The sequence below is a fragment of the Cannabis sativa genome, chromosome 8 (assembly GCF_029168945.1).
Source record: "Cannabis sativa cultivar Pink pepper isolate KNU-18-1 chromosome 8, ASM2916894v1, whole genome shotgun sequence".
NCBI lineage: Eukaryota > Viridiplantae > Streptophyta > Magnoliopsida > Rosales > Cannabaceae > Cannabis > Cannabis sativa.
The window spans coordinates 24,690,313-24,706,321 of NC_083608.1; the positions used below are offsets into that span (position 1 = coordinate 24,690,313).

At 34.2% G+C, this 16,009-nt stretch overlaps 1 protein-coding gene across 1 annotated transcript; it reads left to right on the forward strand.

Moving 5' to 3' along the window:
* Positions 1-336: 336 nt before the first annotated feature.
* Positions 337-7,738, forward strand: LOC133030501 (uncharacterized). Its single transcript, XM_061103264.1, has 4 exons — positions 337-1,488; positions 1,822-5,257; positions 7,185-7,522; positions 7,631-7,738. Exons 1-4 carry the CDS (start codon positions 337-339, stop codon positions 7,736-7,738), a joined length of 5,034 nt encoding a protein of 1,677 aa, XP_060959247.1.
* Positions 7,739-16,009: the final 8,271 nt, after the last annotated feature.

Below are 16,009 nucleotides of genomic sequence, written 5' to 3' on the forward strand. Positions count from 1 at the left end.
TTGTTTACGGTGGTGATTTTTACGGTGGTGTTATATTCGCTACGAATCCTAGTAGCAGTCCAGGCAAGAAAAATGTTAGAAAATAGAGAATTGAAAAGAAAGCCCATAAATTGATTCTCCTTTTGGAGCAATAATTTACATTCAGATATGATTAAAAAAATTAAGCAGGGTTGATTTATGTCTTGACTTTTGTCATGGTTGGAAAGTTTTGTTAGGCTTGTTTGTGTGTGATTGTTTTCACAGTCATATTACGGTGGTGATTGTTTGTTTACGGTGGTGATTTTTACGGTGGTGTTATATTCGCTACGAATCCTAGTAGCAGTCCAGGCAAGAAAAATGAGTGATAACGAGAATGTGCTGTTTGAAGAGGATGTCGACAGGCTGGTATTAGATGATGATGATGGTGATTTATCGGAGATCGATGATCGGTGGTGTTTGGTGGGGCGCTTCCTTACAAAACGCAGTATTGACTGTCAAGCCATGCAACACAGAATGGCTTCCCTGTGGCAACCGAACCGAGGTTTGTACGTTAAAGAACTTGACCCGAATCATTTTTTATTTCAATTCTATCATGAGATTGGTATTACAAGAGTTATCGATGGTAGTCCATGGACTTTTGATCGTGTTCCTTTGATTTTTGAGAGGGTGAAACCGGGGGAGAATCCTATACAGATTAGTCTTACCCGTTTGGACGTCTGGATTCAATGCCATGACATGAAAACTGGTTTTATGTCCGAAAACATTCTGAAGCATATGGCAAATTATATTGGTACTTTTGTGAAATCAGACCCTAATAATTTCACAGGTGTTTGGAGAGATTATCTTAGAGTTCGTACCACTATTAATGTAGAAAAGCCATTGAAGAAAAAGATGACTTTGGAAAGGAAAAATGGGCAGACGTGCACAGTCCAATTTAAGTATGAAGACTTACCCACCTTCTGTTTTATTTGTGGAGTATTGGGGCATTCAGAGCGGTTCTATGATCGCTTATTCGACACCCTTGCAAAGGTGATTAAGAAAATGTTCGATCTTTCACTAAAGGCGGCGCCACGGAGGAGACAGCATACCATCGGATCACCATGGCTCCGATCTGGTGCGAGTTACAGAGGCCCCGTGACTGGTGGAGGAGAGAGCTCACAGGCAGGCGTATCAAGGAATATTAATGGGGAAGAGAGTAATCAAGGATTGATTGCCAATCTACATAATATTGGCAATCCTCGACAGCTTATACGTGGGGATGTTTCTCATTTATTGGAAAAAGATCCTAAGGCTAAGGATAAGTCAATTCAAGGTGGGAATGATGTGGCATCTGAGGATATTTTAAGTAATAATGCTTTATTGGTTGTGGAAAACAAAAGAAGGAGAACTAATGTGGAAAAGGGGTTAGGTGAGAGTGTGGTGGACCAAATGGATGGGTCGAATCTTTCTTCAATTGGGCTGGGCAGAATTTCAAATGATAATGGCATTTTTGAAATGTTAGACCAAGATGTAAGCATGCCAACAGTGGAGAGTGGGAGTCCAAAAAACTTGAATGGGGCGGGTTCTGGTTTCCAGGCCCGCCAAGCATTATGAATGTCTTGAGCTGGAATTGCCGGGGGCTTGGGAACCAACGGACTTATCAATTCCTAAAAGAAATTATTTCTCATAAGAAACCTAATTTTTTTTTTTGTGTGAAACAAAATGTCAAAAAGATCGAGTTAATTGGGTGGGACGGGCTTTGGGTTATAAAGGAATTTTTGTTGTGGAAGCCCACGGGCTTAGTGGAGGCTTGGCTTTTCTTTGGAAAAATAAAGATGAGGGATCTTTATTGGGTTTTCCCAGAACCATATTGACATAAAAGTTGCTACACTTGATGGAAGTTGGTGGAGACTAACAGGAGTTTATGGAGAGCCCAACCGAAACGAAAGAGAGCAAACATGGACTCTTTTGAAGACATTAACAAGGAACTCGACTCTTCCATGGTGTGTAATCGGAGACTTGAACAATGTCCTTAGTCAAGAAGACAAAAAAGGGGGTCGTCCGTATCCCCAATGGTTACTACAAGGCTTTCAAAGTTGTTTAGATGAATGCGGTTTGGAAGATTTGGAGCTCTTGGGCTACCCTTTCACTTGGGAAAGAGCTAGAGGTACTAGAGAATGGATCGAGGTGCGTCTTGATCGAGCTTTGGTCACTAATTCTTGGCGTACTCTGTTTCCAGAAGCTTGTTTAACGAATTTGGAAGCTTCAACATCGGATCACTGCCCAATTTTTCTAGAGCTGATTGTAAGGGTCTCTTTTCGTACTCCTCGTCGCTTTCGTTTTGAGAATGCTTGGCTTTCTGAGCCCATGTGTTATCAGCTTGTTCAAGATTGTTGGGATACTCAATCTCATGATAGTACTTCGGGTAAGATTAGCATGTGTGCGGAGGTTCTAGCTCGGTGGGGGAAAGAAATAACTGGAGATTTCAAGGCTCGAATCAAACAATGCAAAACAACCATGTCTATTTTAAAGCCTAAGATGGATGCTGAGTCGGTCAAGCAATATGCTGAAGCTAGAAACCGGTTGTTTGAAGTCCTCGAGCAGCGGGAGACATTTTGGAAGCAAAGAGCCAAGCAATTTTGGTTAAAAGGTGGAGACAAAAATAGTAAGTATTTTCATAAAACAGCTAGTAGCCGTAAACAGCACAATACTATCTTACAACTTAAGGATGATCATGGTACCTGGGTTGATTGGAATAATGGGCTAGCTAATGTGATCAATTCTTATTATACCTCTCTTTTTGCCACTGCTAACACACACTGCCAGGAGGTAATTGATAGTGTTTCGGCTATTGTTCCGAGTCATGCGAATGAAGAGTTATCCAAGCCTGTTTCGGAAGAGGAGGTGAGGAAGGCTGTTTTTCAAATGCATCCAGACAAAAGTCCAGGCCCTGATGGCATGACCCCTGCCTTCTATCAAAAATGTTGGCAAATTGTCAAAAGGGATGTTACTCGAACGGTGCAGCATTTTTTTGAGCATGGTGTCCTTGAAGATGGATGTGGGGAAGCCAATATTATATTAATTCCAAAGAAGAAAAACCCGCAACATATGAAAGATCTTCGTCCGATAGCTCTGTGCAATGTCTTATACAAAGTGATCACTAAAGTCATGACCAACCGGATGAAGCCGTTTATGAGCGAGATAATAGCTGATTCTCAAAGTGCCTTTGTGCCGGGCCGTTTAATATCTGATAATGTGTTGGTGTCTTTTGAAGTCCTTCACTACCTGAAACGAAAAAGAAAAGGGAAGACGGGTTTCATGGCACTTAAACTTGACATGAGTAAGGCATATGATAGGATTGAATGGCCTTTTCTCGAAGCAATGTTGAGAAAGATGGGATTTGTGGAAAATTGGATTCGTCTAATCATGACTTGTGTTTCGACAGCCAAGTACAAAGTAATTCATGATGCATATGAGGTTGGTCTGATATGCCCTTCTAGAGGCATAAGGCAAGGGGATCCTCTGTCTCCTTATCTGTTCATTATCTGTGCAGAGGGTTTATCATCCCTACTTTATAAGTATGAAAGAAATGGGTGGATACATGGTTGTAAAGTTGCTAATGGTGCACCAAGAATATCTCATATGCTCTTTGCCGACGACAGCTACCTTTATTGTAAAGCAACACTTCAGGAAGCTCAACGAATTCAAGAATTACTTCATAAGTTCGAGAGTGCTTCGGGTCAACAAGTCAACTTTGCAAAATCCTCTATCTTCTTCAGTCTCAACACCGATCATCCTATCCAAATGCAGATTTACAATTATCTCCATATGGTCGTGGCCGATGAAGGTAGTTTTTACTTGGGATTACCTAGTACAATGAGTAGAAACAAAACTTCAGTGTTGGGTTTCTTACGAGATAAGGTGAAGAAAAGATTACAGAGTTGGGAAGGAAAGTTTCTGTCTAAAGGAGGAAAAGAGGTTCTTATAAAATCGGTCGTTCAAGCGCTCCCTAGTTACGCTATGAATGTATTTTTACTTCCTCTTGAGATTAGCAATGATATTGAAAGAGCAATGTGTAAGTTTTGGTGGAAAACTTCACAAGATGATAACAAAGGCATTCACTGGATGGCTTGGGACAAACTTTGTTTTCATAAAAGAGGAGGAGGCATGGGGTTTCGTAATCTCCGAGACTTCAACTTATCCCTTCTTGGAAAACAAGGGTGGTGTATGCTTACTCGTCCTCAGTCTTTAGCCTCTCGTTTGTTCAAAGCAAGGTATTTCCCTAATGGTAATTTTCTTAATGCTCAATTGGGTTCGAACCTGAGTTTTGTGTGGAGAAGTATCTTGGAATCTCAGTCGCTTTTGCAACATGGAATTCGATGGTGTGTGGGAGATGGTAGCCAAATTCAGATCCTTGGTGAGCCTTGGCTTCCACATGAAGAAAATCCCAAGGTTATTTCTTCCCACCCGTCCTTGATTAATGCTACTGTCAACTCCTTTATGAAAACAGGGGAGCTAACTTGGGAAGATGACATTTTAAATGACCTTTTTGAGGAAAGAGACCGTACTTTGATCAAAACCATTCCACTAAACATTACTCAAAATTTTGATCATTTAGTTTGGTCCAAAGAGAACTCTAGCACTTTCTCTGTTAAAAGTGCCTATGCTCTCTTGCAAAAGTTGAAAGGAAATTGGTTTGATGATGCTGGAGATGTTTTTTGGCGTAAGTTGTGGCAGCTGAAGCTTCCTTCGAAGATGCAAAATCTGGTTTGGCGGGCTTGTAATAACTGCTTGCCAACGGTGGTTCAACTGCGTACTAAGCGTGTCGATGTAAGTCCTTTATGCCCGATTTGTCACAATGAACATGAAACTATACTCCATGCTTTAGTCACTTGCCGTGAGGTTCGCAAATGCTGGGACCGTGTTGGAATCGGTACATCTGTCACTCCTGGCGCTAGTTTCTTTGACTTGTGCAGTGTGGCTTTTCGCAACAACTCTGCTGCTGTAAATTGCAGAATTGTGGTCGTGTGTTGGGCTATTTGGGGAGCCAGGAAGAACCTGGTGTGGAACAAGAAACCATTTATTTTTGAAGACGTTGTTGCGTATGCGTTTCGCTATCTTGACCAATGGAAATCTGCTCAAGTATCTTCGGATTCATCGTGGCCGATTCTAACGGCTGCTGATGTGGGAGAGCAGTGGACACCACCTGACGGTACTAGTGTCAAGATAAACGTCGACGCGACAATCTTTAATGATGGGAGGAGCTTCGGCTTGGGTATGGTGGCTAGAAACTCTGATGGTTTGTTGATTGAGGGAAGGATGAAATGTTGGAATTATTTTACCAGGATCTTAGATCTACTCACAAGTATGTTTATTAACATCCTAAATATGAACTTTCTAAAACGATAAATTAAACACATATAAAGTTTAAGAAACCTTACATTGGGTGCAGCGGAATATAATGACTCCTTCCGTTCAGATATCTAGCCCTTGATTCCTTTCTGTAGCAGAGCATTATCAATATCTGAACCTGGATCTCTTTCTCTGAATCCTTGATGCTGAATCTCCTTTGCTGATGATCTTTCTTCACGATCTTCCTCACTATGATTGAGGTATCACTTGATGTGTGTGGGCACTACTCATACACTAAAGATTTCGAAATTCTAAGGAAGAAGAGAGAGAGTGGTCAGCTAAAGATAGGGAGAGAGAAGGCTCAGTTTTTTCTGATTCAGAAAGTCTGAAGAAAAGTGTGTTTTTCCTGAAGCCTTCACTATCTATTTATAGCATTCCACTAGGGTTAGATTTGAATTATATGGCATTAAAATAATGAAAAAATCAATTTAAAATGCTACAATAGGTGGCCGGCCATGCCTTTAATGGATTGGGCCTTGGGCTTTGCAATTTTGCAATTTTAACACCTTTTGTATCTGATTTTCTCAAAAATGCCAATTTCCTAATTCAACCATTTAAATGCCAATTCTAACTATTTAATAACTATAAATAATTATTAAATAATATTGTCATTTATCATATTTATTAATTGAACCATACAAAGTTTCATAATTAACAAATATGCCCCTATAAACTCTTTCTTTACAATTTCGCCCTTACTTAGTGAAAATTTCACAAATAGACATAGTCTAATTTGAGAATGATAATTGATTAATCAAAATCAATTACATGAGTCTTACAAGCAATATTATCTCAACTAGTGGGGGGACCATGGGTCTATATAACCGAGCTTCCAATAAGTAGATCAAGAATTTAGCACTAAAATTCACTAACTTATTAATTCTTCGTTGAATCCACGCATAGAACTCAGAATTGCACTCCCAGTATATAGAATGCTCTATGTTCCACCATATAGACACATCATTAGTTATCCATTGTTATAATCCTAATGTGATCAATGATCTTCTATATGAATGATCTACACTGTAAAGGGATTAAATTACCGTTACACCCTACAATGTATTTATTCCTTAAAACACTTGACCCCATATAAATGATATTTCAGCTTATGTGAAATGAGTACTCCACCATTTATGTTCGTTTGGTCAAGCTCGAAGGAGATCATCCTTTGCTTACTATTCGCCAGATAGAAGCTATAGATTCCATGTTTATGATAGCGCTCCCACTCAATTGCACTACCGTGTTCCCAAAGAGTACGTATCACCCTGACCAAAAGGTAGGCTTAACTAACAATTCAAGGAACACGAATAGCCTTTCAAGATTGAGCCTAATCATAACAGGATTAAGATCATTTGATCTAGGATCAACTAGGCGATATTGACTTGAATAGATTTTACGGTAAGTTTAATTAAATCTAAGTCAAAGTTCAATATCGGTCCCTTCCGATGCATACTCCATGCATCCAACCTGAGCTTTACTTTAACCAATGCTCTAGAAAGAACATAGCACTTCTCCAAATGCAAGTAAACTCTTGTTGTAAATTATCATATCAGTAAAACCCTGTGTCTGATAAATCTAGGAAACTTTATTCACATAGTCATGTTTACTTTCCAATGTGTTGACGGCACAATAAACAGGATCAAGTATGTGAAAAGGGTTTCAGATGAATTTATACATTATGTACATATAATCATGAAATAAATCATGTGAACCATGCAACATTAAATGTTAAATCTGATCTATATTAATAAGTAAATCTGATTATATTGAAATGAGTTTTATTTAGGGCATAAAACCCAACATGAAATACACAGCGGTCCAAGTGGAGGTGGTTGTTGCAGAAGCAATAGGCATTCGGGAGGTATTGAGTTGGTTGAAGGAGAATCAATGGCCTCAAGTTTACATCGAAACCGATTCTCTGTGTGTGGTGCAAGCTATTCATAGTTCCATCGATATGATATCCTTGTTTGGTAGTGTCATTCAAGATTGTAAAACTATGCTTGCTTCTCTTAATAATGTTGTTGTGTCTTTTGTTAAGCGATCAGCTAATGTAGTAGCTCATAAGTTTGCTAGAGCTGCTAGATTATATCCTGATTGTACTTGCAGTTTGGAGACTGTTCCAACTGAGTTGCTGCTTTGTTTGGTAGCGGATGTAAGGGTTTAATTTCAATAATAAGATGAAATTTCCATTCAAAAAAAAAAAAGCCCATATATCATGCCACATCACTAATCCTAACAATAGAATTATATAAATATATAGATGTTAGAAGGCTATAAGGATGAGGGAGAATGGAAAAAGGGCACTGATTTGAATTTTGAAGGTGATGCTGATGATGAAAAAGGGGGAATGGAAAAATTGGCTATATAAGATGATGATGATTAAAAATTGGTTATATAAGATGATGATGATTAAAAATTGGTTTTGTTAAAGAAAAAAAAATATAAAGTTAAATTTGATTAGTTGTTATTTTTTTTTTTCAAAATAAAAATTTTAGTAACTTACAGACAAATACATGTTACACAATGTTCACTTTGAAAAGTCATATAGATAAATGGTTAAAAAATTATATGTATATAGAAACAAAGATATAGTCATCACTATAGAATTATTCTAAAATTATATACATACATTAAAATATTTGTATTATGCAAACAAAATTATATACTAGTATTATACATAGCATAATAAAAAAAAATATATTATCAAAGAATAATAATATATTATACAATAAAATGAAAATATACTGTACAACAAAATCTATTTATTAACAACCCACAATAACTCATAAAAAATTATAAAAATCGATATAACTTTTAAATAAAAAAAAAAGATTTTAACAAAACTAATATAGATATACCATAATTTTTAAGTAATTTTTTTTCTAATTCTAAAATAAATATAAAAAAAAATATTAATTTTTTTATGTGGCAAAAGATAATATAAATAATAAATAATCTCAAAATGCTATTTTGCTACAAGTTTTGAAATGAGGACATTTACTACCATAGTCCTATGATTTGGGACCATTTACTAAAATTTTTCTTAAAACAAATAAGTATTAATGAATATTTTCTGAATAAGATATTTATATAATATTAAGTTGATGTTATGTGCAATAGACGTATAATTAGTTTTCTTTTTAATTAGGTTCAATAAGGTGATGTTAAGTGCAATACATGTATGTTTAATTTTTTTTAAATTAAGTAATGTTTTTTTTTTTAATTTTTGAAATGGGATTTAAGATTTTAATCTTTAAGAAAAAAAATTTAGCCATTGTTACATAGTGTGTCATTTGAATGTAATTATGTATATGTATTTTTTTAATTTTTAAAGTTTCTTTAATTAAGTAACATATTTGATAATGCACATATTATAGTTTACTATATTCTTCAATTTAAATAATTTAATACACTTGATTACAAATCCTCAATACACTTGATCATGTATATACTTTAATTTAAATAAAATTAAAAATATCTATATAATTATTTTTTATTTTAATTTAAATAAAATTAAAAATATTATTAAAAAGATCTATAATATTTTAAATTTAAATTAAAATTTCTTTATATAAAACATCTATATAATTTTTATTTTGAAATATATAATAATATTATAAAATTAAGAAAGAATATTCTGTTAAGTAATATCATATTCTATTAAAGTTAACATAGAAATCTAAAAAAACATATTAAATTAAGAATTTTGTTATATAACTATAAATATAATTATTGAATACATTAATTTTCAAATTAGGTTGTTACACAATGCATAACTTGGGACTCGAAGCCAAGACCTCCAACACACACGCACCCTCCTATGGCCACTTGAGCTAGCCTCAAGTAATTTGTGCGAAGTTTTCATAAAGCATACATTATTAGAATATTTTATTTATGGAAATTATTTTCTAATTAAGGAAATGATTTTCTATTTAAGGAAATAAATAAATAATTGATTTTCTGATAAATGAATATTTTATATTCATTGAATCTAGACAAAATCAATTATGTAATATTCTATATATGGTCAGATTTCTATATTCATTACCTGATTTGATTTCTTGAATTAATTGTCAAAATATTCTGACAATTAATGTGGCGCAGATACTGATGGAGTATCTCACCTATAAATATAGGGTCTCGGTCCCCGAGCTCCTCACTCATTCTGAATTCATTCAGCAAATTCCATCTAAAGAGAGTTGAGAGAGCGAGGAAGCCCGAACTCCAATACCGAAGCTATCGTAGGGATTGAAGCTCAAAGATCAATGGCTGGAGGTATATTGATCCTTTCATTGCATATATTATAGATATGATTACAATTGTTTTTCCGCATTTCATATCATTTATATATGCTATATTACATACACTATATTATAGTCTAACAGTTGGTATCAGAGCGGATTTATCTCTGCCTTGATTTTATTTGAGTTTCATATATATATATACATACATATACTGTTCATATATATATATATTTGTTATGTTCGGTTCGTATATATATACTCATATTCATATAATCCCAAATATATATATATAAAATTCATACGTATACACATATACATATATACATTTATTCATAAACTTATATATATAATACATACACGTACCTCCTACAGTATATATATATTTTTATCGGTATATTTACGTATATGTATATATATATATTGTATATTATATATATGTTTTATCGCATAATAATAATCATAATATTCATTTTCATTTATGTGATACATGCATATATATATAACATAAAGTTATCGGTTAAAGTTTATTTTTTCTATTTTTCATTTTTATTTTTTAGTGTTTATTTCGAATTCTATATACATTACTATATTCGTATAGTATTATAGATCGATTTAAGCATTGAAAATCCATTGAAAAACTTAAAGATGGAAAAAAATTTCAGTTAAAACTTTTTCGGACCCGATTAACTTTGTGATATTAAAGTTTATATTTTTTCGTGTTTTCGTGCATAAAATCTACGTGGATCTCTTTATTATTTGATTTAGAACAATTTACATTTGAAAACACGCAATTTGGTCGTCGGAAACGCCATTTCCGATCGGATTTGGGTAGGGTTCGACGGACCCGCGTGCAGAAAAACGGGTAAAAATGGACCCGGTTTGGCTGGAGAAGACGACGCAAACGACATGTCATTTGTCAAAAAAACAACGTGTCGTTTGTCAAAAACGACGTGTCGTTTGAAAGGCTTCATTTCAGCTGTCGTTTATAGTAAACGACATGTCGTTTTTGTATGTTTTCTGCACACTTCAGAATGTAAAAAACGACGTGTCATTTTTGCCTTTTGCAAAAACGACATGTCGTTTCGCAATGCATTTTTTCAAAAAAAAAAAAAAGGAAAAATTCTGAATTTTTTATAAATTTTTATTTATTTGGAATATTAATTATTTTCCTATTTTAGTATTAATTTAGTCAATAAATTGCATTTAGTTAATTTTCCATTTTTGTTTAATACATATATATATAGTATAAATTGAAAATGGAAATTTGTTTAATTTGGTAATTTATTACATGATTTATTTAGGCATGTAAAAATTGTGCTAATTTGTGCATTTAATTATATATTACCAAATTTATGCAATTTATTGTCTAAATTAATTTTGAAAAAAAAAAAACTGCCATTAATTTCATATTAAGGAATTCGCATTTAATTAATTATCATACATTAATTGTATTATTTTGTATTTATTTGATATATTTATGTTTAATGCAATTAATTTAGATATGTATGATTTAAATGCTATACATAAATTCCTTTTATAGTGCTAGATATATTTAGAAATATTCAAACATTAAGATAGGTTGAATATTTTATTTAGCAATTAAGTTTCATAGAACTTCATAAAATTATTCATAAAATATTCATAAGACTTTATAAAATGAATAAAATATGAATAAAACGTAAGTAGTTTTGTGGTTTGACATAAGAAAACATGAACCTGGGACAAATGCTCATATCTAGAACAGTTTTTAATGATCTTCGGACGACCACACTAGGAGCACTAATCTCAGTGATTGTCTACTATGTTAATAACGAAATTACTTTTAGGTAGAGCCCAATACCTAATGTCTAAAGTGAAAATATAATTTTAAATAATTAGGGAGTAGCCACAGCATCTTTAATTATATAAAATTATATATTAATTAAAATTCACCTTAATGGACAAAACTTGTAATTAATTATTTGGATATAATAAGTTTACCCCACAGGGATTTTATTATATTTTTATAATTAATTAGGATAATATATTAAGTTAAATTCTCTTAATTTACCCCACAGGGAGTTATGAGGATTTGATTTAATAGTGTTATCACAAATTTTAATTAAAGATAGATTTCATTCCTCTATTAATTTAAATTAAATATTTCATTAGATCTATCATAAAGTTCATATAATTTTATTAGATTTAAAATTTAGCCCACATGCAATTTTAGATTTAATAAAATTTTCATCTTCATCATGTTTCTACATTGGTAAAACATGAATTCATTAAAGCCTCAATTCTTTTAACATCTAAATTTTTGTAATCCTATTCTTGCAGCTATTTCATCCACCTCTAAATATGCTGAAATCACTAGTGAAATCCCTGAGCTTAGGAGTGACAACTTCAAAATCTGGAAGGAACGAGTTCTTCTCCACCTAGCTTGCACTGACATGGATTATGCAATAAGGAAAGATGAACCAGCTGCTATCACTGATACTAGCACTGCTGCTGAGATTGCACTACGTGAAAAGTGGGAGCAATCTAATCGTCTATGCATCATGTTCATTATGTCCAGAATTCCTATGGGAATGCGTGGATCGGTGGAGCCACCTGAGAAGGTGAAAGATTTTATCAAAGGGATGGATGAGCAATTTGACACTTCAGATAAATCTTTGTTCATCAACCTCATCCAAGAGTGCTCGTCCACAAAACTCACCGGTCTTAAAGGAGTTCGAGAACACATTTCTAAAATGAGGGACATCACTGCTCATTTGAAGAAACTCGACGTTATCATTCCTGATACCTTCCTGGTTCATTACATCCTTCACAATCTTCCTCCACAGTATGGGCCTTTCAAAATTTCCTACAACACACATAAAGAAAAATAGACTATCAATGAATTGATGACCATGTGTGTTCAAGAGGAAGCCAGGCTCCTACAGGAGCAAGGAGAAAGTGTTCACCTGACCACTCAACCTAAGAAACGCAAGCCATTCAAGAAGAACAAAGGGAAAAAGCCCATGGCTCCCAAGGCTGCCATAAAGAAAGATTCCATCAAATGTTTCTTTTGTAAACAAAAGGGACATGCGAAAAAGGAGTGCAGCCAGTTCAAGAAATAGATGGATGACAAAGGTAATCCAATTTCCTTAGTATGTTATGAATCTAATATGGCTAATGTTAATCTTAACACATGGTGGATTGATTCTGGTTCAACAATTCACATAACAAATTCCTTGCAGGATATTCAAAATCTAAGGAAGCCAGTGGCAAGTGAGCAAAGCATCTTATCTGGAAACAAGATGGGCTCACATGTGGACGCTATTGGAACATGCAATTTAGTTTTAAGTAATGGTTTTATGTTAAAGTTAGAAAAGACCTTTTATGTACCAAGTTTCTCTAGAAACTTGATTTCAGTTTCAAGACTTATACCCTTTGGTTTTTCCTTTACATTTTCAGACAAATATTTCAATTTATATAATATATTCGAATGTGTTGGAAATGGTATTTTGTCTGATGGTCTTTACTGCCTTAATTTACAAAATAATACCACTAATAATGTTATGCATGTTCACGCTGGCACTAAAAGATGTGTTATGAAAGAGGATTCCTGTACATTGTGGCACCGGAGATTGGGACATATCTCCATTGATAGAATTAAAAGGTTGGTAAAAGATGGGGTACTCAATACCTTAGATTTTACTAACTTTGATACTTGTGTGGATTGCATTAAGGGAAAGCAAACCTCCAAGTCTGTCAAAACTGATGTCCATAGGAGTTCTGAAATATTAGAAAACATACATACTGATATCTGTAGTCCAGATATGGAGTCACATGGTCAGAAATACTTCATCTCATTCATAGATCATTACTCACGCTACATGTATATCTACTTACTTCATAATAAAAGTGAAGCATTAGATGTCTTTAAGATATTTAAAGCTGAAGTAGAGAAACAATGCAACAAGCAAATTAAGATAGTGAGATCAGATAGAGGAGGTGAGTATTATGGTAGATACACAGAAGATGGACAAGCACCTGGTGCATTTGCGAAGTTTCTTGAAGAAAATGGGATTGTTGCCCATTACACCTTGCCCGATACACCCAAGCAAAATGGTGTTGCAGAAAGAAGAAACCGAACATTAATGGACATGGTGCGGAGTATGCTTAGTAGCAACTCTAACCTTCCTAAATCCTTGTGGACTGAAGCATTAAAGACATCCGTGTACATATTAAACCGAGTTTCAACAAAGGCAGTCTCAAAAACTCCTTTTGAATTATGGGAAGGTTGGAAACCAAATTTGAATCATGTACGCATTTGGGGATGTCCATCTGAAGTCAGAATATATAATCCACAAGAGAAGAAATTGGACCCAAGGACCATAAGCGGATTCTTTATAGGGTACGCTGAAAAGTCTAAAGGTTACAAGTTTTATTGTCCATCTCATAGCACAAGAATTGTGGAATCAAGGAATGCAAAATTTCTTGAGAATGCCTTGATCAGTGGGAGTGATCAATCAAAGGACTTAGGTCCTGAGAAAGATCCTTCAGAACCTTCCACTTCAAAGGCAAGATTGATAATGGTTAACACTCCTGTAGTTCAAACGAATGTTGAACAACCATTACCAATCACTGAAGATCCACAAGTTGGTAATGATAATCCAGTAGATCAAGATGTTCAAGAGTTGCCTGCAACTGTTGAACAACCTGCTGAACCTGCTGAACCAGCTGCTGCTCCCCAAGAGCCTGTTGGTGAAGTCTTAAGTGTTGGGTTTTATGCCCTAAATAAAACTCATTTCAATATAATCAGATTTACTTATTAATATAGATCAGAAATAACATTTAATGTTGCATGGTTCACATGATTTATTTCATGATTATATGTACATAATGTATAAATTCATCTGAAACCCTTTTCACATACTTAATCCTGTTTATTGTGCTGTCAACACATTGGAAAGTAAACATGACTATGTGAATAAAGTTTCCTAGATTTATCAGACATAGGGTTTTACTGATATGATAATCTACAACAGAGTTTACTTGCATTTGGAGAAGTGCTATGTTCTTTCCAGAGCATTGGTTAAAGTAAAGCTCAGGTTGGATGCATGGAGTATGCATCGGAAGGGACCGATATTGAACTTTGACTTAGATTTAATTAAACTTACCGTAAAATCTATTCAAGTCAATATCGCCAAGTTGATCCTAGATCAAATGTTCTTAATCCTGTTATGATTAGGCTCAATCTTGAAAGGCTATTCGTGTTCTTTGATTTGTTAGTTAAGCCTACTTTTAGGTCAGGGTGATACGTACATTTTGGGAACACGGTAGTGCAATTGAGTGGGAGCGCTATCATAAACATGGAATCTATAGCTTCTATCTGGCGAATAGTAAGCAAAGGATGATCTCCTTCGAGCTTGACCAAACGAACATAAATGGTGGAGTACTCATTTCACATAAGCTGAAATATCATTTATACGGGGTCAAGTGTTTTAAGGAATAAATACATTGTAGGGTGTAACGGTAATTTAATCCCTTTACAGTGTAGATCATTCATATAGAGGATCATTGATCAAATTAGGATTATAACAATGGATAATTAATGATGTGTCTATATGGTGGAACATATAGAGCATTCTATATACTGAGAGTGCAATTCTAAGTTCTATGCGTGGATTCAACGAAGAATTAATAAGTTAGTGAATTTTAGTGCTAAATTCTTGATCTACTTATTGGAAGCTCGGTTATATAGACCCATGGTCCCCGCACTAGTTGAGATAATATTGCTTGTAAGACTCATATAATTGGTTTTGATTAATCAATTATAATTCTCAAATTAGACTATGTCTATTTGTGAATTTTTCACTAAGTAAGGGCGAAATTGTAAAGAAAGAGTTTATAGGGGCATATTTGTTAATTATGATACTTTGTATGGTTCAATTAATAAATATGATAAATGACAATATTATTTAATAATTATTTATAGTTATTAAATAGTTAGAATTGACATTTAAATGGTTGAATTAAAAAATTGGCGTTTTTGAGAAAATTAGATGCAAAAAAGGTAAAACTGCAAAATTGCAAAAAGTGAGGCCCAACTCCACTAGTATAGGGCCAGCCACTTTTGTAGGAAATTTAAACTGATATTTTCATTATTTTAATGCCAAATAATTCAAACCTAACCCTAGTGGAATGCTATAAATAGATAGTGAAGGCTTTAGGAAAATTACACTAAATTTTCCACACTTCTGATTCAGAAAAAACTGAGCCTTCTCTCTCCCTATCTTTGGCCAACCCTTCTCTTTCTCCTTCCCTCTTCAATTTCGAAAATCTTAGTGTGAGAATAGTGCCCACACACAGCAAGTGATACCTCAATCATAGTGAGGAAGATCGTGAAGAAAGACTTTCAGCAAGAA

Excerpts from the sequence above, each read along its gene's own strand:
- LOC133030501 (XM_061103264.1), top strand. The coding sequence starts at position 337 with ATGAGTGATAACGAGAATGTGCTGTTTGAAGAGGATGTCGACAGGCTG. Across the intron at positions 5,258-7,184 it reads GGTGGCTAGAAACTCTGATG|CGGTCCAAGTGGAGGTGGTT; the intron begins GTTTGTTGATTG and ends TGAAATACACAG. Across the intron at positions 7,523-7,630 it reads TGCTTTGTTTGGTAGCGGAT|ATGTTAGAAGGCTATAAGGA; the intron begins GTAAGGGTTTAA and ends ATAAATATATAG.